The 27,106-nt window shown below is 39.3% G+C and overlaps 1 protein-coding gene across 1 annotated transcript in view; it reads right to left on the bottom strand.

The window, feature by feature from the left end:
* The window catches only part of LOC136862929 (EF-hand domain-containing protein 1), a 241,740-nt gene that overhangs the window by 187,701 nt on the left and 26,933 nt on the right, over positions 1-27,106 (bottom strand). The window contains exon 2 of the mRNA XM_067139219.2: positions 5,912-6,048. Within this exon, the coding sequence (XP_066995320.2) occupies positions 5,912-6,048 (137 nt within the window). The remainder of the gene's footprint in view (positions 1-5,911; positions 6,049-27,106) is intronic.

Raw genomic sequence — 27,106 nt, 5'->3', positions numbered from 1 at the left:
ATGTTGGAGTCCACATACAGTATATCAGTACGATAATTGACATCACATCTCACATAGGACGTATCTTTAAATGTTTATTATATTTTCAGTGAACGATTTTGTAAGTGGCATTCCCTAGGTTTCAAACTGTCGTATGTGAGCTGTGCGGTTAGGGTTGCATAGGTGCGAGTTTTCATTCGGGAGATAGTGAGTTCGAAAACCACTGTCGGCAGTTCTGAAGATGGTTTTCCGTGTTTTCCCCATTTTCACACCAGACAAATGCTGGGTCTGTACCTTAATTAAAGCCACGGTCATAGCCCTTTCCTATCCCATCGTCGCCATTGTCGGTGCGATGTAAAGCAAATTGTAAAAAAATAATAAAAAGGAATGTTGAGGCTTCCTCGATTAATGATTTCATCCTCCCACGGGACGCAATCTACTGCATTAAAGTAGTTTCAAAAATGATCACGGACTCCCATTGCATCTGATGTAGCATTTCCTTCTGTAAAACTGAACTTTTCTGTTAAATTCTACTATCTGAAATAGTTGTTGAAATTGCAGTACAGTAACTCTGAAGTAGGCCTACCGTCGAAACTTAGCTTCATCGCGTATTCAACATTCAAATAAGTTTGAATACTAAGTTATTATTAAATGACTCAGCACTGGGGTTTAATCTGTGTTCCTCGTGCTCCTTTCATTTATGTCTTTGTAACTCAAAATATCGGCACCTTCTATGTCACCATTCACATCTTGATATTTGATAGCTCGTTCCCATCGTTCTTTATTTTGGTTTGCATTTCCCAGATCTTGGATGTATTTTCTATTCATATATTCTTTTTCTTTATAATTTCTTTCTTGTCTGCCTTCACATGTTGGTCTTCTTCTGTAATTGAATCTATTTCTCTTTGTTCTGAATCTGTTACCAGGTCTGTAATATGGTACGAATCTATTATTTCCGTTGTATCCTTTGTATGGTTGGTTACCTCTTCTACATTGGCACCTAATTTCATCTGTTCTTCCTTCTTCACGTTCGTTCCATTCTTTTCATCCACAATTCCTTGAATTGTTTCTTTGCACAACTGGTGTGTTCCTACCAGAGTTTTTTTGCATTAATACGTTTATTGCTTTTTCATAGAATCCCGTTCGATTCTGTTCCGCTAGATGTGAGCGGTCGAGTGGAATTTTAAGTTAATATTTAATTTTAAGCTGTTCGGTTCGATTCGATTCTACTAGGTGGGAGCGAGCCTTTAGTCCACTCTCTAATATTGTCAAATAGAAGACCTCTCTCTCTTTTTGTTTCACTACTTTTTTAAGACTTTCTTTCCTTCTCCTTACAGAGAATCGAATCGAACCGAACGGAACAGGATTCTCTGCCAAGAATATTTTTCTACTAGCGGAGCGGAATCGAACAGAATTATCAAGATTCGTGCAACTTCGTAGACAGAGAACGGCTAGTCCAGTAGACCATAGAATGCAATATACTTTTAATGTCCGTGCCATCATCAAGATTCTGGTCTTTAATATACGTCTAATCTAAATATATATATCGACTTTCTATGAAAGACTTTGAAGGACACCATGGCTGTCTAAGAAGATTTGAGATCGAAATCGACTATCTGGATGATTTCGAGCTGGACCAACATGGCAGAGATGAATCCTGGTACCGGATGACATCACGATGACCGGCCAAACAGAATGACCAGAATCCAGAGCTGCAGAGGATGACCAAATGACAGATACCATTCCAGAAAGCGACGGAAGAAGATAAGTTTCTTTAATAATAATAATTTCGTGTGGTTATTTCTAGCCAAGTGCAGCCCTTGTAAGGCAGACCCTCCGACGAGGGTGGGCGGCATCTGCCATGTGTAGGTAACTGCGTGTTATTGTGGTGGAGGTTAGTGTTGTGTGTAGTGTGTGAGTTGCAGGGATGTTGGGGACAGCACAAACACCCAGTCCCCGGACCACTGGAATTAACCCATGAATGTTAAAATCCCCGACCAGGCCGGGAATCGAACCCGGGACCCTCTGAACCGAAGGCCAGTACGCTGACCATTCAGCCAACGAGTCGGACAGTTTCTTTAATAAAATGTATATATCGATAAATAGAAACAAGGTTAGTATTTTGTAGTTAGAGCCCACAGTAATAGATATGTGTTTAGTGTCTTCAGAATGATTTAAATGATATTAGATTCTTGCGAGTGATTTATATGTGCCGATGATATAAGGGAATAGGTAGTCTTCATCAGAAGTAAGACAAACCCCAGTTAGGGAATAATGTAATAAAGTGACAATACTGTATCAATGAGAGCAAAGAATCCCAATTAACCATCTTATACCATATCATGTGTGAAGTGTATAACAGGAATAATTTAGGATCTTCGATATGCAATGCCAAGTGATATTATGATATGCAGAGGTTTTATGTTACCATACTAAGTTAGGATAACTGTACATGTTAGATATGGATATGATGGCAGACTGAAGACTTGTGAATGTTATTTGAGAAGATATTGATCCAATACCACGAATATTTCAATATAAGGTTATTTAAGCATCAAATAAGATACATATGTGAAATGTATGAAAGAATATGAAGAAATATGTGATAACATGAGTTATAATGTTATATGAAGAAAATGGAGAATATATTGAAGGAATAAGTAATGCTACAACAAAATATGAGATGTAAATGATGTATTTGAAATGTTAGGAAAGAAATGTTTTTTCTAGTGGCTTTACGTCGCACCGACACAGATCTTATGGCGACGATGGAATAGGAAAGGCCTAGAAGTTGGAAGCAAGCAGCCGTGGCCTTAATTAAGGTACAGCCCCAGCATTTGCCTGGTGTGAAAATGGGAAACCATGGAAAACAGTGAGATTCAAACCCACTATCTCCCGGATGCAAGCTCACAGCTGCGGCGCCTCTAACCGCATGGCCAACTTGCCCGGTGAAAGAAATATTGACGCACAGTAGGATCATACATGTTCATTATGCAATGATAATGTACTGTCCGAGAATCCATATCATATGTTAATGGTGACGTGATAACACATACATGAAATGTTATTATAGATTAAGATAATCAAAAGGAATCCCTATAAGGTTGATAGTTACTTACTTGGATATTTTAACTTGATACATCTAGTCTGAAATCATTTTCTCAAAATAATGATGGTATAACGCAGGTTGACATGGATAATTATTACTATATTGTATAGCATATATAATTGAAAATAGATATTACATAGTGTTTTCAAAGATGACCTTCCCTAGGCAAAATACTTTGAATAACTCACACATTAGGTCATTTATTGATATATTTGGGCATATTTGAGAATATTATTACCTTATTAGTTACATACAATGATAATTTGCATTTAATAATGAATTAATATCAAATATGATGATAGCAATATAATAACTTAATTTAAATAGAAAAAGCAGATTTGTGCTATCGATAGAGAAACTTATCATTTTCCGGAAGCGTATCTTGAAATGCTAACAAACCATTTTATTAATATTTTCTGAACAAGCTTGTTCTAAGCAATAATCATCAATAATTGGTGTACAGAATGATCTTCCATATTAATTTAACCAATAACTTCCCATGCTAAAAATGCATTTTATCAAATTTTTTTATGAGTGTCTAATTAAATATGAACAATAGCTCATTTCATTTATGATAACAACATGATCAATGAAAATAATATGAGCATAGATGATTAATACATTCCAGAAGAACAAATATTAATTAATTTCCAAACTTATTCTCTAAGTTTTATTTTTTTTAATCTATGTAATTATTTCTTGTATAAATGTTAATAGTTAAGATTTATATGATGTGTTATTTGAAGTTTTCTGTTACAACAAAGATTAACTTAGATTTAAGTTGTTGAATTATCAGTTATCTTGTAATTTAATGATATGTCAGATGGAGACGTCCATCAATGTTGATGAGAGATATAACTATTTAGCGTATCTGCGTTGTCTGCATCCTACGTTAAAATATTAATGAAGATTGAAATAATGATCCAGAGATCTGGTCAGGATTTCTTTACATCACCTATCCTGGACGAGGGAACTGTGTAGTACTGCCCAATGGGGTTCTGAAAATTCCATTCTTCAATGAATAAAAATAAATGTTTAAATCTGTAAGTTAAAGAGAAGAGCGAATAAAATGTACTTACAGGTAACAAGCACACCACCACTTGTCACGATACAATCCAAATTTAACTGAGGACTTTGTGAAACTACCTGTTCCATGGCTGTGAACAGCAGTTGCTTTGTAAGAATGTTGAAAAGGAAGGATTTACGAAACATTCACAATGCAATCATTTCCTGGAAGGTGTTCTAACTGGGAAATACCAAGGGTCCGAAATATTCACCTCATCCCCCAGTCTTTCTCTATAATGCAACAGGAAGCAGGATTTAAAATGAACAGGGTTGTCGCAATACATGTCGTATTTCAAGAGCACACAGCACCTGAGTGAATATTCTGAAATTTTGGAGGATGTGGTCTATGGAATGAGTACAGTTAGAACTAAGAAAAGAAAGAGGCGAAGTGCAATTGTGAGAATACCAGGGAAATATTGTACTATTACTTGTATGTTAAAAAATATATCTGGTATAATTAAATCTTCGTTTGGAGGATGCTAAAAAAAAAGTATACCACGGGCACCACTTTGGACAGACCTGGACCACTTTGTTAATGTCCCCACCCCTATCTGACTTCTTTAGCATACAATGAGGGTCTTCAGATGTAATTATGACAAAGGATTTGCAAGATCTTCAAAACATAAAAAAGAAAAAGATCACAAGATGATTTGGCGAAACATTACAACACAACTCGTCTAATCCATGACGTGCAGCTTAATTGATAAACATTTGAGAAGAACAAGCCTATCCACCTTACTTTCTTAGAGCTCAAGGAGGCCTTCAATTGTGGACTATAGGGTCTGTTTTAGTTCAAACTTCGATAATACAGTGTCTCAGAGTTGCTTGAGTGCAACTGCTTTCTGCAGTGTCAACAGCTATAGCCAAGCCACTGAAAGAGTGCCCAATGATGTTCAAATTACAGTCAATATCTACTACACTACATAATAACATTATTTTTTACATCCCTGCAATTATTTTAGGTCTTAAGAGACACCAAGGTGTCAGACTTCTGTCCGACAAGATTTCCTTAACAAACTGGAAGTCAACGATATTGAGTTGTTACATTTAAGCATCCTGAAAAATTTTACTGACAGAAGTTGGGATCGAATCCCCTACATTAGAAAACAGGGAGACCACAACCTTTAGCGCCACTGCGGCTGGCCACCAGGGCTTGGACCTATAAGCACTTCTGTTCATTATTGTATTGAGCATTATTATGGCAGACTTCCACCACCCAATAACGGAGACCTTCCCTATGTGTACAACATCATCCTAGGAGCCAAAAACAAGTGTGGTCTCCAACATTAAATACAAAATATGGAATGATCAACTGGTGCAATGTGGCCAGCAACTCAACTAAAGGAAAACTGAACATATGAGGCGAGACTCACAAGAAATGAGAAGAATTCAAATTGATGATGCGGGTCTACGCAATGGACGAAATTTAAATATCATGGGACTTTGGCTGTTAAAGATAGTCAACAAATCGCAGGGAACAATGAAAGGAATAGTGCAGCCTAGAGGAATGGGAATGAATGACAAACACTACCTGTGAATGCTGGATGATTGACTGCCTCAGATAGAATATTCAACGTACCGCCATCCATCCTGTTGTACCGCACTCTACAATTCAGAATGTTGGCCGACCACAAAAGAGATAGAACATTGGCTAAGCTGAAGCCCACAAAGGTTTTATGTACAGACTGAACTACTGAGCCACAAATGAGAGACGATGGTGATTTATCACCATTCTGTTTATTATTCTATTCCTCTTACCTGGTAAAGTCAGGACTCTTGAGGTAACCAACAGATTCCACATCCAAAGGCTTTTGGCCGATACCACTAGTGCATAAGCGAGGAATAGGATAGCCATTTTTGAAGTCAAACTGCTGCGGGACATGAAATCTAGTCTGCTAAAATGAGAAAACATAATAATAATAATAATAATAATAATAATAATAATAATAATAATACCCGTGTGGGGATTTACCGGTTACCTCCATCGGGCGCATCCCATTGGAATTGGGGAAGCTCGCTGGCTCTGCCGCCAGCAGAGTCAGAGGGTACTAGGGAAATAAAATACCACCGTGAAAAAAAACTGGTCCCTTGCCAGGGTTACGGTGAAGACTGGTAAATGACCAGAAGCCAGAAAACATCTTGAGGCAACCTCTAGGGCTAACAACCCTAGTTGTAAAAGGATGGGTACCCGTCCAAAGCAAAGTCAAGTCAAAAAGCATGATGGCACAACATTTCAAGAAACATACCCCAGGGGGTAAATCTTCGGATAAATCCCTTTTCGTGAACGCCACGGCGCACGGGTCTCGTTTGGATTCTGGGGAAGACTCGACATCATGCAAGAGACGAGACGGAGAGTCTCGGTGTACCCCGAAGAGTCAAAAACTCAGGCCAAAATCTAAAACCTTTCTAGCAACTTTCAACATAAATTCACTTACACAAACTGGCAAGCCGAAAACCCTCACCAAAGCTCTTCACGAAAATCAGATATCCATAATGGCCATACAGGAAACAAGGTACCCAGATGAAGAGATTTTTTAATCTGAAGGCTACCGATTTTTCAAGAGCAAAGCGCAAAGAGGAATCCTCAATGGAGCTGTGATGCTTGGAACCGCGTTTGCTGATAGAACCAAGATCCTTAAATCGGTTGCAAATTTCGAACCTGTGAATGACAGATTGTCTATACTCACAATTAAATGTGCGAACAAAACCTAGGCCCTAGTTAACGCACATGCTCCTACAAATGATAAGAACAAGTCTGATCCAGACGAAGTTGATAATTTCTGGGACCTACTAGGTGAAAAATTAAACAAAATCCCCAAACACAATGTCAAGCTTCTTTTGGGTGACTTCAATGCACAACTAGGACGTGAACAGAAGTACAAGAAAGTTATAGGAAATTACCCTGCTCACAAAAGAACCAATCCCAACGGCAAAAGACTGGTGTCCATTTGCAAAAATCACAACCTGCAGGTCATGTCGACCCACTTTCGCCATCTACCCAGAAAGCAAATGACTTGGCGCTCTCCCGTCCAAGCTCTCGGAGAGTTCCAAATTGATCATGCTGCAATCTCCAGGAGAAACAGCCCTGAGATTATGAATGTCAAGGTAAAGAAAGGCATCAATGTGGCCTCAGATCATTATATGTCTCGTATCAAATTCAAACCAATTCCTGCAAACACAAGGAAGACAACCAAACAGATCACACGATGATAAACTTCGGCAAAGGGTCGAGGAGTTCCAGGAGAAGGCTAGACCAAATGACTGTGACTTTAACAATGCCAAAAGTCTCCTTGTTGAGGCCGCCAAAGACGTTGCAGAAATCAAGAGAAGCAAAAAGCATGCCTGGTGGAATAGTACCTGCGAATTAGTCCTCCAAGAAAGACTCAATGCGTGGAAACAGTACTACTCTACGAAATCAGAAAATGATTGGGAAACCTACAAAACCCAACATGCCCAAGCAGCTAGGGTGTTCAGAACTGAGAAACGTAAATACAAAAAATCTCTCATTGAAAAGATAGAACAAAACTTTAGGAAGAATGAAAGCAGAGAGTACTACAGAGCCTTCAAACGCAAACTCATTGGCTATAAACCACCATCTCTATGCTTTGAGCGAAAGGACGGCACACTGGCGACGTCAAATGAAGAAAATTGCAGCATTCTGGCAGATTACTTGAAGAATGTACTTAATTGCTCTAAACCGCAAAGCGCCATTGAGACCAAGGAACCCTTACTCAGGTACCCAGATTCCAGACCACCCAACAGAGATGAAATCAAGTGCCACATTGCCCGTCTCAAAAAAAAAAAAACAAAGCACTGGGGGAAAACTCAGTAGTAGCAGAACTATGGAAATATGCCCCAGAGGAATCACTTGATGTCTCGCAAAAGCAAATAGAAGAAATTTGGAACAAGGAGACCCTACCCGAAGATTGGAAAATAGCTTTCATCCATCCATTACACAAAAAAGGCAGCATGAAGAACATCAACAACTACAGAGGAATATCTTTGCTACCCGTAACTTACAAAATTCTATATCACTTGCCATCCTGGAGCGTTTGGAAGCACAAGTCGAACATCAAATAGGTGAATACCAAGGAGGGTTCAGAAAAGGTCGCTCAACAGCTGAACAGATCCAAAATCTCAAAACGATCATCAGATATTGTACACTAAGGTCCAAGCAGTATGTGTCTGTCTTTGTGGACTTTAAGAAAGTGTACGACTCCATTGACCGGAAAGTCCTGCTAAACATCTTAAATGAATTTGGAGTTGATCTGAAACTGCTGGCATTAATTAGAGCCACCCTGGCCAATAAAAAATCCAAGGTGAAGTTCCACGGATGTCTCTCGCATTCCTTTGACATCAAAACAGGAGTCCGACAAGGTGATGGGCTATCCCCGATACTCTTCAACTGTGTTCTTGAAAAGATCATCAAAACCTGGCGGGTGAGATTACAGGAAACCAACTGCAGTCCATTGAGAATAGGAACCAAATCCAAGGGGATCGCAACAGACTGCTTAGCATCTGCCGATGATATTGCTGTTCTCTCAAACGACATAGAAACCGCTAGAGCTCAAGTTGAAATTTTAAAGGAAATTGCTGAACAAACTGGTCTGCAGATATTGTTTGAGAAAACAGAAGTAATGACTAACATCAAAGAGGCTCCACCAAAACTCCATACAAAATACGGTGACATCACCCGAGTAGACAAATTCAAATACCTGGGTGAGATCATCATGAAAAATGGACTGGACAAAGAAGCACTTCAGGAACGAGTACGCAAACTGGAAATAGCCTACCAAACATCCCGCACAATCTACAAATAAAATGCCTTTCCCAAAACACCAAGATACATCACTATGAAACAGTTCTGAAATCAGTAATTCTATATGCAGCCGAAACCCTGTCTCTAAATGCCAACAAAGGACTCCTTGAAGAACTGGAGAAAAGAGAATGCAAAATTGTGAGAGGAATCTTGGGATCAAAGTACAGAAATGGAATCCATCGAAAGAGATCCAGCAAGGAAGTCTACAGTAAAATAGAGAAAATTACCGACACAATCAGAAAAAGACGGGCACGATTTTACGGTCATCTGAAAAGAATGGACGGAAGAAAGTTAACTAAAGAAATCTTTCACTTTTTTGATTCAAACCCCAAAACCACAATTCCCTGGTTTAGAAATACCAAAGAAGACCTGCAAATGCTACATATCTCAGCTGAAGACACCCTTAACAGAGATCTCTTCTGCAAGAAAATATTGATGAACGGGCTAAACCGAGACGAGCAACCGAAGAGAAGACACGGTGCCCCTTGGGCAGAGGAGCGTAAGCAGGCCCACTCACAAAGAATGAGGGAAATTTGGGCTCTAAAGAAGGCCAAGTTCAGTGTCAAATGCAACAAGACTTAACGTGGTCCTTGATGGCCCCAGTGAATAATAATAATAATAATAATAATAATAATAATAATAATAATAATAATAATAATAATAATAATAATGTTTTGAAACAACCACAAATAAGCTCTTTTACTGGTTTGCTAGGCCTATCCCTTAGCCTTTGAGGATCCCTCCCCATCCCACAAGGCAGTGGGTTCCATCTGTACTACCCCCAGAGGAATGGGTTGCCTCGTCCGCCAGCTCCACCGTACCGAATCATATTCTCCGCTTTTGCTGCTCATGAGGTCTTCTCTCGTTACCCTGAGCTGGGACCCTTTACCAGATGTTACACACCGGGTCAGTGTGCTCTGGGAATCACATAGGCAGGGGCGTGACTCCCTGGGCAGGGCTGCCTCTAAGAGGGTCCCTACCTGTTTGACCAAGAGTACTTGAGTAATTCTTGTCTGGTGCATCGATGTTGTGGGGGGGGGGGGGGGGTATCATCCACATTAGTAGTCCGGTGTGAAGGAGAGCTAAGTTCAGTCAGGGACCCAGTCTCACAGGGTACAATGTGGAATCCATGCCCAGGGTTACAGGTGAAGACCTTAACAGCATCATAGGCAGAGAAGGAGACCTTTGGAATAGCAAAGATGGTGGATGAGGTAACCCATCCTCTCTGGGGAAAATTAGAAGATGAAACCACTGCCTTGTGGAGAAGAGGGATCTTCAAAGGCTAAGGGAGTAAACCCTAAAAGAAAATCCTCAGATGCATTAGGCTTAGCAGGTCTGCAGATGAGTAAATTTGTACTAGCTTTCAATTATAATACAAGCCTCGTATGGTGATTCAAAAATGGAATTAACAAGTCTCTGGCTACAGTTGCACAGTATGATGGTAATGCTGATGTTCATGTACGTGTTAGATCAGAGAACAAAACCTGATTTGGAACAATAAATATCTTAACAATGAATGGGAAAGAAAATTAATTGATTGACCTAATGGAGAGACGAAAACTCAACATCTTGCGATTAAGTGAAGTAAAGGAAAGGGAAAGGAATGAAAAAACTAAGAAAGGGGTACACCTTATACTGGATGGGTAAAAGTAAAGAGAAAAGAAATGCTATTTGCTATTTGCTTTACGTCGCATCGACATAGATAGGTCTTGTGGCGACAATGGAATAGGAAAGGTCTAGGAATTGGAAGGAAGCGGCCGTGGCCTTAATTAAGGTACAGCCCCGGCATTTGCCTGGTGTGAAAATGGGAAACCATGGAAGAGAAATGGAGTGGGATTTCTACTGAATCAGAATGTTGAACCAATAGCTGAAGTTGAGTATGTAAATGAATGAATTATAATAATGCACATACATGTAAACAAGGAACTATTGAAAATAGTACAGGGGTATGCTCCACAGACAGGATGTAGCGTGGAAGATAAAGAAGATTTCCTCAATGAACAGGAAACACATATTGTTGGAGATGGGATCATGATAATGGGAGATCTGAATGCCCACGTGGAAACTGATAGAATGGGATATGAGAATGTACTGGGCACACATGGGTATGGCGATAGAAATGAAGATGGAGAGAAACTGTTGGACTTTTGTATCAGAAATAACCTGATAATAAAGAACACATGGTTTATGAAGAGGAATAGCCATAAGATCAGCCAATATAGTTGGGATAGACAGCATGGAAAACTCATCGATTTTATAACAGACTGAGAATGGGGAAGATACATCTTGAATACGATGATAATCCCCAGTGAAAGTATGGAAGGTGATCATAGATTATTTATTAATTGTGGAATTAAAACAAGTAAAAATCCATAAAACTGTACTGAGGAAGAAACCAAAGAACAGGATTTGGGAATTGGAGGAGGAGGATAAACGTATGGCATTCCAAGACTGTATAAAAAGGTAGTTGCCTAACACAGATATACAAAGTGGAGAAGAAGAGTGGGACAATTTAAGACAGACATTTGTGGAAGCAGCAATTGAGGTATGCGGGAAAACAAAAGCAAAGGTTAAGGGAAAGGAGACACGATGGTGGACAGGCAAAATAAAAAATAAATAAAAGAAAGGAGCAAGGTGAAGAAAGAAATGGATAAGGAAAAGCAAAAAGCGTATCAGAGGGATGAGAATAAGATAGAAAGGTTACATGTAGAATACAAAATATTGAAACTACAGGTGAAGAGGAGTATCAAGGAAGAAGAGGAGAAATGTTGGGGAGAGTTTACAAACAAAATTGAGCAAGATAGTCGAGGAAATCAGAAACTATTATACAGACTAATAAAATCGGAAAGAATAAATCAAGGAAAAATCAAGGCATTAAAGGGAGAAGATGGATCCATAGTACATGATGAAAAGGGCCTTTAGAAGGTGATGGTAAAATACACTTAAGAAAATGGAAATTGCAACACCATGAAGACATTGGTCGTTTGTGTTGATTTTCAAGATATGATGCCATGTAGGTATGTAAACGATCAAAGTTTCAGATCCATCGGATTGTTGCTACAGGCCTCCCCACGTGATTGGTCGCGGAGGAATCAACTCCAGTAAACGGACTCTGGTGTAGTGTAGTTGACTTGTAGTCTGTGCAGTGAAGTGTTCCCCGTCAAACAAGCCTCGACGACAGAGAAGAGCACGCTATCAACAACTATTGCCGTTTGAGAGGGCTCGGATAATTGGGCTGTGTGAGGCTGGATTATCGCTAAGGACTGTCGCTGCACGTGTTGGCCAACAGGCATCTACGGTACAATGTGTATGGCAGCAGTGGTCAAATGAAGGTACCCACACTCGTAGACCTGGCACAGGCCCAGCACGACAGACAACTGTGAGAGAGGATCGCCGCATCATTCGGATGGCCCGGATGGGACCCCACGCAACAGCAGTGCAAATTCGAGCAGCTGTGGCACCCCACGTTACACAACAAACAGTTGGTAATCGCCTGTGTGCAGCTGGCTTACAAGCCCGTGTCCATGCAGAAGGTGTTCCATTGACCTCTCAACAGCGACGTGTAAGGCTGGCCTGGTGTCGAGAAAGATCGACGTGGGTCGACGAATGGCATAGTGATGAATCGCGCTTCTGTCTTGCCCGCAGTGATCGCCGGAATTGTGTGCGCTGACGTACTGGGGAGAGGGGCTGCCCAGATCTCATTGTCGAGAGGCACACAGTGCCAACACCAAGCATTATGGTCTGGGGAGCTATTGGCTTTAATGTGAAATGTGATTGTTGAGGGCACTATGACTGCTCGACAGTACGTTGATAGGGTACTCAATCCAGTGGTTGTCCCTATGATGGCGAACATTGCTAATGGGATGTTTCAGCAGGACAATGCCCGGGTTCACACTGCACGCATCTCCAGAGAAGCTCTCCACGACATCACAACCTTAGAATGGCCCGCCAGATCCCCGGACCTCAGTCCTATTGAGCATGTGTGGGACATGATGGGTCGACAACTGGCCAACCGTCCTCAGCCACCCACAATTCTGGAACAACTGACCCATGCAGTGCAGCAAGCATGGGCCACAATTCCTCAGGAAGCGATCCAGGGCCTTATTGACTCCATGCCTCGACGAATTCATCAATGTATTGCAGCTTGTGGTGGGCAAATCCTGTATTGATTGTTGTCCAAACTTGCGGTCAGGGGGACCTGAAAATATAATCATCAAATCACAACTGAACACTCGTCCTGCCTGTTCAATTGCAGCAATGTAGCACCACTCCTTCTGGGTGTTGCAATTTCCATTTTCTTCAGTGTATTTTGAAAACTTTATAATGAGGATGACTACTTGGAGGAAGAAGGATAAGAAAATGGAAAGAACAGATGAAGAAAAAGAAGAAAACCTGATAACATGGTTGGAACTTGAAAGGGCAGTGAAAGCAATGATCAAAGGTAAAGCAAGTGGAAAAGACGAATTCAATGCTGATATGATTAAGGCAGCAGGAAGCAATGGACTACACTGGCTATACCGAGCCCTCAATGCCATATGGAAGGATGAAAGGATACCTGAAGATTGGCAACAAGGAAGTCTTGTACCATTGTTCAAAAAAAGAAATAGGAAGAAATGTGAAAATTATAGAGGTATAACCCTATTATCACATGGGCTAAAAAAAATGGAGAAAGTCATAGACAAAAGACTGAGGGATATAATAGAAACACAGTTAGAGGAAGAACTACATGGCTTTAGACCGAATAGATCAGCAATAAAATTGATATTTACAGTGCGAAGGATAATGGAAAAACACCTGGAAAGGAACAAGGAAATCATTTTCGTATTTTTGGATTTGGAAAAAGCTTTTGATACAGTTAAGAGAAAACATGTAATGTACAAAAATCATGAATTAACAAGATAAAAATGTTGTACCATGAGAGTAAAAGCAGTGTACAAGTGAGGAGTGGTGACTCTGAAACATTTATACAAAAAATGTCTCAAGCAAGGAAGTGCACTGTCGCCATTATTGTTTATTATATTGATGGATGAAATCATAAAACGTGTAAAACCGAGTATCAGTAGTGATGAAGTGAATGCTTTGGTATTTTTAGATGATGTGGTGATTTGGGGAAAGGGAGAAAATGAAGTAGAAAGGAGACTGGACATTTGGAATGAAAATCTGAAGGAGTTTGGAATAGTGATCAGTAAAAAGAAAGCTATAGTCATGCACTGTGGAAAAGAGAAAAAGAGAAGCCAAGTGAACATACACGGAGAACGGTTAGAGAATGTAGAACAGTTTACGTATCTGTGTAGTTTTATTAATGGAAGCAATGATATCAACCCTGAAATTAATAAAAGACTAAGTAAAGGTACAACATTTTATCATCAAGTCAGAGATCTTTTATGGGATGACAAAGTACCCAAGAGAACAAAATTAACATTAGGCTATATAAACAGTATTTCATTCCAATTGTAACATACAGACTAGAAACGCTAGTAACTAATAAGAGTCAAGATGGTAAGATCCATGCAGTAGAAATGAAATTTTTAAGAACATCGGTTAAAAAGACAAGAAGAGATAGAATCCAGAATATTAAAATCAGAGAAGAGCTAAATATAGAACCATTATTAAAGAACATACAGAAAGCAAGACTGATATGGTTCGGACATGTAAAAGGAATGGGAAACGAACGGGTAGCAAGAAGGGAATTAGAAAGAGAAGTTGAGGGAAAGAGACCAGTTGAAAGATCAAGAAGAAGGTGGATGGATCAGATTTGGAAGGACATTAGAGAAGCTGGATTGGACGTGGCAGAAGTAATAGAGCAGGAGAAGTGGAAGGACAGAAAGGAGTGGAGGAGGCTTTTCAACCACACCCGGGCGACTGGAGTGGGACATTGATGATGATGAGTGGAATTCAGCAAGGAATTGCACTGTCCCCACTACTGTTCATTACCGTTATGGACAATATAATGAAGAACATCATGGAAAAGTTAGGTGAACTGAATGCAGTGGCCTTTGCTGATGATATCATGATTTGGGGTGAAACAGAAGAGGAAGTACAGACCAGACTCAAAGAATGGAAATCCCAGTTCCAGGAATATAACCCCAACATCAGCAAGACCAAGACAGTGACCTATCTAAGGCATTTGATAGGGTAGATCATGGGAGACTACTGGCAAAAATTAGTACAATTGGACTTGACAAAAGAGTGACTGAATGGGTGGCTATGTTTCTAGAATATAGAACTCAGAGAATTAGAGTAAGCCAAGCTTTATCTGTCGCTGTAATAATTAAGAGGGGAATTCCTCAAGGCAGTATTATTGGACCTTTATGTTTTCTTATATATATATCAATGATATGTGTAAAGAAGTGGAATCAGAGATAAGGCTTTTTGCAGATGATGTTATTCTGTAATGAGTAATAAATAAGTAACAAGATTGTGAGGAACTGCAAAATGACCTCAATAATGTTGTGAGAGTAGGCAATGGTATGATGATAAACAGGGTTAAAAGTCAGGTTGTAAGTTTCGCAAATAGAAAAAGTCCTCTCAATTTTAATTGCTGTGTTCATGGGGTGAAAGTTCCTTTTGGGGATCATTGTAAGTATCTGGGTGTTAATATAAGGAAAGATCTTCATTGGGGTAATCACATGAATGGGATTGTAAATAAAGGATACAGATCTCTGCACATGGTTATGAGGGTGTTTAGGGGTTTTAGTAAGGATGTAAAGGAGAGAGCATATAAGTCTCTGGTAAGACCCCAACTAGAGAATGGTTCCAGTGTATGGAACCCTCACCAGGATTACTTGATTCAAGAACTGGAAAAAATTCAAAGAAAAGCAGCTCGATTTGTTTTGGGTGATTTCCGACAAAAGAGTAGCGTTACAAAAATGTTACAAAGTTTGGGCTGGGAGGACTTGGGAGAAAGGAGATGAGCTGCTTGACTAAGTGGTATGTTGATATAGATGTTGATTCCCATAGGGAATCATCTCATGGCCAAGCAGGCATCAATTTTTAGTGATGAGACAAAGTCTCTTAGTGCATTGGCACTGCCGGTGGCTCCAGTTAGCCTACGCAGTGGCCTCCACGGTATGCACTAGCCAGCGTATTGGTAGGTGTGCTAGGTACCAACTGATGAGCCCACCCTAGCACACGAGGGCGAAACGCTGGCAACCAAGAATGAGCTAGCTGGAAAATTTATAATGTCCAATAACGGACCATTTATATTGGTATTATAAGTGGTATGTTCCGAGCTGTCAGTGGAGAGATGGCGTGGAATGACCCCAGTAGACGAATAATTTTGAGTGGTGTCTTTAAAAGTAGGAAAGATCACAATATGAAGATAAAGTTGGAATTCAAGCAGACAAATTGGGGCAAATATTCATTTATATGAAGGGGAGTTAGGAATTGGAATAACTTACCAAGGGAGATGTTCAATAAATTTCCAATTTCTTTGCAATCGTTAAAAAAAAGGCTAGGAAAACAACAGATAGGAAATCTGCCACCTGGGTGACTGCCCTAAATGCAGATCAGGATTGATTGATTGATTGATTGATTGATTGGTTGGTTGATTGATTGACAGTGGTGATGACAGTCAACAGAGAAGGGCATCCAGCAAGTATAAAACTAGGAGACCACCAGCTAGAGTGTATGGATAGTTTTCCTTACCTAATCTCCAGTGAAAATTTGGTCAGAAAGGAAATTACAAACAGAGTGCAAAAGGGATCAGAATTCTACCAACAAGTAAGAACACTTTTATGGGATGACATGATTCCAAAACCGGCCAAACTAATGGTGTTTAACAGCTATTTCATACCAATACTGACCTATGGTATTGAAGTGTGCACCCTCACAAAAAGAGATTCATCAAGACTGCAAGCATCGGAGAAGAAATTTCTTAGATCCACCATCCAGAAGACCAAGGTGGACAAGTTAAGAAATGAGGTGAGGAAAGAAGCCGGAATATGGACATCTCTATTAGACCGAATCAGCACATCCAGACTATGGTGCTATGGACATGTGATGAGGATGGAGCCTATAAGAACAGCAAGAATAAATTTGGAAAGACAGGTGGAGGGGAAAAAGACCTGCAGGTAGACTTAAAACCTGAGGGACGGACATGATCAAGGTTGATCTAGTTGTCAGAGGATGGACAGTGGATGATGTTCTCTATGACAAGTTGGTTGTATATGGACAGGAAGAAGTGGAAGAGGCTCATTAACAGTACCCGGGAAACTGGAACTGTACAATGAATAATAATAATAATAATAATAATAATAATAATAATAATAATAATAATAATAATAATAATAATAATAATAATAATAATAATAATAATAATAATAATAATAATAATCATCATCATCATCATCATCATCATCATCATCATCATCATAATCTTCATGGTCCACAAAACAGAACAAAATATGTAACAATTATATTTAATATTCATTTTTTCTTTTGGAATCCATGCAAATTAAAACCATACTTAAAATACACAAACATAGCAAAGATGACCAAATCTATATCAGTAATTTGAGAGTTACTGTTTCAGTCAGTTTCCCACAATATTTGCAGAAGACTTTATGCGTGTGTTATTACAGTGATACCAGGTTAACTTGAAATTTTCCAAAAATTAAAATAATGACATCTTCACATTTTCTTATCTGCTGAATGTGAAAATAGTTCCTTTTTTATCCCCTGTATTATCTAAGTTATTTGTAAGAATAATACCCAGTCTTAACATAAATACTGTCCCAACTTTTGAGGGTAGCTGTACTTCCACCCAAACGAGGGAGCGGCTACAAAACCGGTATCGTGAGGCATGAGTCGTTGGTAGAGCTGCAGAAGTGTACAGTTGTCAGTTTGAAGTCTTCAAGATGGAATGGGGGGAGTATGAGAATTGTGTGGCCGTGATAGCTTTACACAAGGTAGAGCAATCACCAGGGGAGATTTCCAAAACCCTCCAGAAGCTGAAAATTAGTAAGAAATTTGTTTACCGCACTATAAGTCGATTTGTTGAGGTTGGAACTGTGAGAGACTGCCCGCGGCAAGGAAGACCACGCAAAGTATGAACTCCAGAACTCATCAAATCAGTTGCGGCTTGTGTGTGGCGAAATCCAGTAAGGAGACAGTCAGTGATGGCTCGTGAGTTACAGATATCAAGAACGTGTATGTCTCGCGTGTTAAGCATTGACCTGGGACTCCATGCTTACAAACGACGCAAAGGACACCTCCTGACAAATGAAATGAAGTGACAGAGGCTCCTAAAATCAAAGCGCTTACTTAAGCGTTACGCGGCTAATGGTTATCGTCGAATCCTGTTTACGGATGAAAAGATTTTCAGTGTTGAGGAGACTTTCAATGCCCTAAACGACAGGGTATATGCTCATTCCTCTAGAGAAGCTGGTGAAAAGGCTCTAAGGATCCAGAGGGGTCATTATCCCTCATTAGTTATGGTGTGGTGGGGTGTGAGCTTCAAGGGCACAACGGAGCTCCATTTCTGTGAAAAGGGAGTCAAAACTTCAGCTAAAGTGTACCAGGAGACAGTGCTTCAGGGACTGGTCAAGAATCTCAACAACACCCTCTTCCATGGACAGAACTGGAGCTTCCAGCAGGACTCAGCCCCAGCGCACAAGGCACGGGCAACGCAGCAGTGGTTGGAAGCAAATGTTTCTGATTTCATTTCCACTTCAGATTGGCCATCTGCAAGTCCAGATTTAAACCCTTTGGACTACAAATTGTGGTCCAAGCTTCAGGAGATGGCTTGCAAAAAAAGACATTCCAATATTGAAAGCTTAAAGCAGTCTCTTCGGAAGGCAGTTGCAGAATTTCCAGTTGATGTGTTGTGTAATGCCATTGATGAGTAGCCACAAAGACTTAAGGCCTGTGTGCGTGCAAATGGTAGCCATTTTGAATAATTATTTGTGGTTATGGCTCATAATGCATCTATGTAACACTTGTTATTAGGATATTAAAATATCTCTAACCATTTTGTGTCAATTTACTTAAATGTTTGGGACAGTATTTATGGTAAGACTATGTACAATCTCCCTTTGCTTCAATTGCTGCCCAGAAAAGGTAAGACCCAATGCTTGACAGTAAACATAAGTTTAGGATGAATTTAGAAGTGCGTATCTATTACCAAGCTTGATAGCTGCAGTCGCTTAAGTGCGGCCAGTATCTAGTAATCGGGAGATTGTGGGTTCGAGCCCCACTGTTGGCAGCCCTGAAGATGGTTTTCGGTGGTTTCCCATTTTCACACCAGGCAAATGCCGGGGCTGTACCTTAATTAAGGCCATGGCCGCTTTCTTCCAATTCCTAGGCCTTTCCTTTCCCATCGTCGTCACAAGACATATCTGTGTCGGTGCGACGTAAAACAAGTAGCGTATCTATTATGCTGTGCATAATAGTGTACACTTAACAGAATTATTTTGGAACAGGTTGCCAGTTTATTGCTTTCTTTTAAATGACAATTCAAATCCAGAATGCTTCATAAATATGTAAAATTTATTATCTCTGTCAGCATAAAGAAAAACCTTGGTGGAGTACAAAGCATTTTACCCAAGTTTTGCTATCATAATTAGGGTAAGTTTGACAGCAAGTGTTTTTACTATTCCACTGTTAATAACAGTGCACTAACAGAATTGATTATGTTGTAATGGGTTTGGAGTTTATAATCTTATTTTGGATAGAAATTAGTGTCCCAATGTTTTGTAAATGTGTAAATTATCTAAATCATCAACCTCCTTGCTGTTTGAGTTTGTTGCATACTTCATTTGCTAACATAACAACATCAGCAAATAATAATACCCACAGGTGTCTCTTCTAGATGACATTTTTGATGGCATTCATGCAGACTATGATGAGCAATTGGGACAAGGCTGATCCTTCATGGACACGCACACTGATTATTTTTTTTTTTTGCTAGTTGCTTTACGTCGCACCAACACAGATAGGTCTTATGGCGACGATGGGACAAGGAAGGGCTAAGAGTGGGAAGGAAGCTGCCGTGGCCTTAATTAAAGTACAGCCCCAGCATTTGCCTGGTGTGAAAATGGGAAACCACGGAAAAACATTTTCAGGGCTGCCGACAGTGGGGTTCGAACCTACTATCTCCCGAATACTGGATACTGGCCGCACTTAAGCAACTGCAGCTATCGAGCTCGGTCAACACTGATTTGCACAAGGCACCTGACATTCCAGCTACACAAGTATACTGAGCTAGTGGACTTATAGTAGTGAAGTTCCACATAATTGACATAGGCTATAAGGCACATTGTGTTTTCTTGCTGCTAATAAAATAAAATCATATGCTATCCTGTCAAATGTCTTTTCCAAATCAAGGAAGACCAAGTGAATTGTCTTCCTCTTCTCATGAATTCAAGCCATCAGCAGACAGAATGCCTGAATAGTGCCTGCTGTCTGCAGTTTTTTAATGAAGCCACAGTAATTTGGTGAGATATTGAAGGCAATTTGTAATTTCTTACTGAGAAGGCGTTCAAACATTTTTCTATGCATGGCACGTAAGGTGGTTAGGCCCAGAATTTCACCAGTTACTCATGTATTCTTTTCTTTTACACAATGGAATTGTGATGATTTCCTCAATGGTTTCTTATGTTGGTAATGAATTTGCTACCAAATCCCAAAGAGAAAATATTCAAACCAAACCAAACCCCATGGCACTACAGCCCTTGAAGGGCCTTGGCCTACCAAGCGTCTGCTGCTCAGCCCGAAGGCCTGCAGATTACGAGGTGTCATGTGGCCAGCACAACAAATCCTCTCGGTCGTTATTCTTGGCTTTCTAGACCAGGACCACTATCATACCATCAGATAGCTCCTCAATTCTAATCATGTAGGCTGAGTAGACCTCGAACCAGCCCTCAGGTCCAGGTAAAAACTGACCTGGTCGGGAATCAAACCCGGGGCCTCCGGGTAAGAGGCAGGCATGCTACCCCCACACCACGGGGCCAGCAAAAAGAGAACATATTACCACTTTTATTAGGAAAGCAGGCAAACTGAATATAAGGACAAAAATTTTGCAATTAATGTGATGTACAGAATTTCATAACATTTGAAAGGTTGATTAAATCCCTCTCACTCTTCCCATGGCCTTCCTATGATACCAACAGAACAGAAGGATTATATCTGAGATTCTTATCCCTGTTTATTTAAACACTTCTGTTTTTTCTTTAAGATTCCACAGTCCATTCAGATTCACAACCAGCCAAAAGGCTTGTTAAGAATGATGACTCCCTTCCGATTCCAATGCCACCTAAGGAGGGGATCTAACATGTAGAAGCCCTGAACACTTCTCCTGAGGTTGGTACATCCTTCCTGATTTTGAATTTAGAGAACTAAAAGCCTCTGTTTTATATAACAATCAACGACAAACATTTAAATCTAAATCTAAATATCAAAGGCACTAAAGGAATAATAATAATAATAATGCTACTTGCTTTACGTCCCACTAACTACTTTTACGGTTTTCGGAGACGCCGAGGTGCCGGAATTTTGTCCCGCAGGAGTTCTTTTACGTGCCAGTAAATCTACCGACACGAGGCTGACATATTTGAGCACCTTCAAATATCACCGGACTGAGCCAGGATCGAACCTGCCAAGTTGGGGTCAGAAGGCCAGCGCCTCAACCGTCTGAGCCACTCAGCCCGACGCACTAAAGGAATACAACAAATCTAATTATACATATTTTTTAAAGAAGGATAATATTATATACTGTGTTGATGCAAATGAACTTTGCATCAGTTCGGTAGAGAACATACACCAGATGCACCTAATCACTGATACTTCCACATAAAGTTTAAAAGTTGTATTACTTAACAATGGGAACACCTTTCACACTAATGGCCTATGCTGTGAATATGAGAGAAACAGCAGAATATGAATATTTCCTGGAATCTGCCATTTATAATAATCACAAATGGTAATTATGAGTAAACCTGAAATTTATTGGGCTATTAACCAGAACACAATCAGGATATTACCCAAGGTTCTTTTTTTAAGCGAGGGGGACTTTGGTAAGGGGATATACATTATAGAGTAAAAGAGTGTGGCCTTTAAGATGAATTTTATACCATGTGAGAAAATTGTGAAGTTTCATCCACTCATTCATTCTCTGAAAATGTAATTACCATCACTTTCTACAAAGTTAAGTTTAATGAACATTTTTTCAAAGCAATGGATAAAAATGGGGATGGTTATGAGTACCTGAAGACATTTTTTTTTCCAATTTAGGTTAAGGCAGTGCTTTTTTTGTGGCAGTATGCAATAGTATGCAGTTCTGGCAGCCAATTCTTCAAAAAATAAGTAAGAAAGAAAGAATGGGATATTATTCGGAAACAATTCCTATGGCTTAAAATCAAGCTTGTTTGTCTGCTTTTGTTATGTTTTCATATGTATAATTGATATGAGCACATGACTGAACTTCCTGTAAACTGCCGTTCTAAAAGATCAGTCTTGTCCCATTAACTATTCTGTCTTGTCAGTTTCAAGTTAAAGAAAAAGAAAGTCTTCATCTTGCCCTTTCTTGTCATTCCACAGTTTTGGCCACTGGAATACAACAGAGTAATATGTTGGTTTTCTCACCCTTCAGCAAACAAACTGTTCTTGTCAAGGACAATCAAACAGTATCCATATTGCACCAAGTGCAATTAATGTTAACATGACAGCAAACAAACGGTAAATGGCTAGCCATCATAATTAATCTAAGGTTGTAGGGCTGAGGGGCCCAGATGGTTGAGGCACTGGCCTTCTGACCCCAACTTGGTAGGTTCAATCTTGGTTCAATCCGATGTTGTTTGAAGGTGCTCAGATTCATCAGCCTTGTGTCGGTAGATTTACTGGCACATAAGAGAACACATGTGGGACTGAATTCCAGCACCTCTTCACCTCCAAAAACCGTAAAAATAGTTAGGATGACATAAAGCCAATAACATTATTATTAATCGGGGTTTAATGTATGTTGAAATGCATCTGTATTTGTTGTTTTTACATTTGAAAAGCATACTTGGTTTGTGCTGCTGAGGCAAGTGAATTTATAGTTGTTTAGTAGGAGCAAAAAGGTTCACATGATTCACAAGTCAGATAAATGAAAAGAATGAAATAAGTAATTATTTTGTACCGATATGCAATAAAAGAAAGCATGATGACGCTTGTGAAGTATCTCCTGAACCTGCAAACAGTGAATAAAGTGAATGTGAAGAAAACATCGCAAGTACTGTACCGATAGCTTTACTGCAATTCAAGACGGAAAAAATTCTGACTATGAAGGGCCTAATTGTTGGACAGTAACTTAGAAAAATTACTTCTTTCAGAGAAATTATTGTCTTCATGTGAAAAATAAACTGTTAGGTTTAAAGTGTGCTAAGATGTTACAAGAAACAGCGAAACAGATAGGAGTGAAATAGTCTACAGGTGAAATTGTCTATAGAGTGAGCCAGTGATAAAATCAGTACCTTTGGAGACGGTCGTAAAAAAACAATGTCTTTGAGAAAAAATATTTACGACCATGAGGAAAGTGCAGCCTACAGAGCAGCTTTGAAAATAAAACAAGCTAAACATGATGCTTTGGGGAAGGTGTGTTTGAAAGCTCAGTCTCGTGAAAAAGAATTTATTGATAAGGTGTTTTGAACAGCACAGTGGCATGCAAAAAAAAAAATCATTCAACAACTTTGAAGATGAAATAAACCATCAGAAGCTTACTGGTGTAAATATGCACTGCATTCTTCATTCCACCAACGACTGTGTAGTGAAGTACAGAAATTACATAGTGAAGTACACAACAAACTGAATCTACCTTACCTATACTTTAATTTTGCACCACAATATTATCGTTAAACACAAATATACAAAAACAGCTCACTCCATCTTTGCTTTTTCTCCCTCGGCAAAGGTCGCTTATCTTTGGTTTTTAGTTCATTCAAAGTCCAAGGGGGCGGCCTACACCGCTCCCCCTCCAGTAACCAAGTTACGATACAAAGATATTATAAACATAAACAAAATATTCCATAATTACAAAAATATTAAATATATACATCACCAAGATAGCGAGTGGAAAACCTGACTGTCCTTCAACTATGTGATTTTCTTACCACTTTCTCCTTGCTGAGCTTGTCCTGGGAATCCGTCGCTGATCCATCAGGGGGACAGAGTCCTTGCAAGACACCTGGTTGTTCTTCATGACGAGCTGTAGAAGTCTCATCATCTGCTGCTATGAAGTAGGCTTGTTTCAAGCGTTCAATGGACACATTCACAGATTTATTTTTTATGGTAACTGTGAAATATGTATCAGTTTTGGCAGTTACCACGAAAGGACCTTCATACAGGGGTTGCAAATGTATTTTCACTCTGTCGATTCTCAGAAATACATGAGTACATTTACTCAAGTCTTTATGGATGAACACAGTTCGGGAAGTTTTGTGCTTAACTTCAAAAGGTCTGAGTTGCTGCATGTGCTGCTGAAGTTTGGAGACAAAAGTTTCTGGTTCGATCTGAGATTGAGGGTTTTTGAAGAATTCACCTGGAAGCCTAATATGCGTGCTATACACCATTTGCGCAACTGAACTATTCAAGTCCTCCCGGAGTGATGCACATAGACCTAGCAACACAATCAGTATAGAGTTGAGAGGTTTGATAGCAATTTTTATTGTTCGATGCTGACTTCAACTTTACCATTGCTTTGCAGATGATACGGTGTCATACGTTTAAGCTTCACACCACACAATTTGTAAGGATTCTTAAGGAGTAGACTTTTAAACTGTCGGCCTTGGTCAATAACTAGATTTGCTGGGACTCCAAACTGCGTCACCCAGTGATCATAAAATGATTTTGCTACAGTCTCTGCTGTTATATTTTGCATTGGTATTGCTTCCATCCAGTTGGTGAAGCAATCTATACATGTGAGGCAGTAGAGATAGCCATCAGAAGGTGAAAGAGGGCCAACAATGTCCCCATGCAGGCTTGCGTCCATTTTCTGACGTCATTCTTGATACCAGGCCAGATAAACTTGGAAGTCATCAGCCTAATAGTAGTCTTTATCCCTGGATGTGCCATACTGTGGATCTGAAGAAAGAATTGTTTGCGAAATTCTTTTCGAATGTATGGCCTTATGTTGTTAGTTGAGGTATCGCACCACAGTAACTTTCCAGAAAGCAGTGGGTAGCTCTTGAACACGAGTGACTGACTTTCCTCTTGAAGTTGTCTTCACGTTGGCTGTCAGCAACTATGTCATAATTGATGACAGCCATAGATTCAATCCGTGACAGGTTATCTGCAATGATATTGTCCTTGCCAACAACGTGTTGCACGTTTGTTGTAAACTGGGAGATGAACTGCAGATGTTACAACTGCTGTGGAGATGCCTTCTAATTTTTCTGATTAAATGTAAAAAGAGTGGTTTGTAGTCCATATATATTACTAGCAATTACCCGCGGCTTCACTCGCATGGATATCATAATTTGATCAAAGTAATCGTTCCTTGGCATTGTACTAAGACATTATCTGAAAAAGCCTAAAGTATAAAAACTCACCCAAAAATTGTGTTTCATTTACCCCAGAAATTCTTTGTAAACCATGTTTGTGGTATTACCTTTTGGGGCTAAGATGACCATGTGACATAGAACTGTACATGTGAGAAACAGTCTTCTCTCAAGTCGAAAAAATAAATACACGTCCTTTTATTTTTAAAGGAGATTCCAATTACCTATTCCCACATCTGTAACATCTTCAGTTTTTGAGATATACATAAGTATCCCCATAAAAAGAATTGAACTCCTTCATCAGTCCTTCCTCCAAACCATCTTAGGGTATTTTCCGAAAACAAAAATACGTGTTCTTTATTTTTAAAGGAGATTCCAAATACCAATTTTCATGTCTGTAACATCTTCAGTTTTTAGGATATAAGTATCCTCATAAAAAGTTATTCAACTATTTTTCACTTCTTTTTACTCCTCCCTCCTCCCCCCCCCCCCCCTGTTAAGTGCCTTCTCCGAAAACAAAACGATACATATTCCTGTATTTTTAAAGAACTTTCCAAATACCAAGTTTCTTGTCTCTGACATGTAAAGCTTTTGACATATAATGAAGATATACCGGTACTCATTTTAAAAATTCACCCGCTTTTCCAAATCTTTTCAGCCCTTTAACTAGATTTTCTGAAAACAAAAAAATATGTGTTTCCTTATTTTCAAAGGAGATTCCAAATACCAGTTTTCATGTCTGTACGTCTGTAACCCATCCAGTTTTGAGATAAATGTATATTCATAAGAATAATTCAACTTCTTCTTCTTGACTTCTTTCCACCCCTCTCCCAACTTAAGTGGACTTTCCAAAAACAAAAAATATGTGTTTCCTTAATTCGAAAGGAAATTCAAAATACCAACTTTCACGTCTGTAACAGCTTCAGTTTTTAAGATAATGTATCCTCATAAACATATTTCAATTCCTTATTTACTTATTTTCAACCCCACACCCTTTACGTCGATTTTCCTAAACAAACAAATGCTTGTTTCTTTATTTTTAAGGAGATTCCAAATACTAATTTTCATATCTGTAAGATCATCAGTTTTTGAGATATAAGTATCATCATAAAAGTAATTCAACTAATTTTTCACTCCTCCCCCCCCTCCTTTCCTACCGTTAAGTTGATTCCCCCCTCCCCAAGAGTGTGTGCTCCTTTATTTTTAAAGGAGATTCCAAATACCAATTTTCACGTCTTTAACATCTTTAGGGTTTGAGATATAAGTATCCTCATACAAAGAATTCAACTAATTTTTCAATTCACTCATCCCCCTTAAGTTGATTTTCTGAAGACAAAAGAACACATGTTTCTTTACTTTCAAAGAAGATTCCAAATACAAATGTTCATGCCTCTAACATCTTCCACCCCAGCCCGTTAAGTTGATTCCTCCCCTCCAAAAAATGCTTGTTTGTTTATTTTTAAAGGAGATTCCAAATGCAAATTTTCACATCTGCAACATGTTAAGATTTTGAGATATAGTGTAGATATGCTAATTTTAAAAATTCACCCCCCCTTTTTCAAGTCCTCCTAAGTGGATTTTCCAACAAAAAAACATTTATGTTTCTTTACTTTTACAGGAAATTCCAAATACCAGTTTTCAAATCTGTAATATGTTACGTGT

Source organism: Anabrus simplex, chromosome 2, assembly GCF_040414725.1.
Source record: "Anabrus simplex isolate iqAnaSimp1 chromosome 2, ASM4041472v1, whole genome shotgun sequence".
Taxonomy (NCBI): domain Eukaryota; kingdom Metazoa; phylum Arthropoda; class Insecta; order Orthoptera; family Tettigoniidae; genus Anabrus; species Anabrus simplex.
The sequence above is the reverse complement of the archived record's forward strand: the minus strand, read 5'-3'. Positions and strand labels throughout refer to the sequence as shown.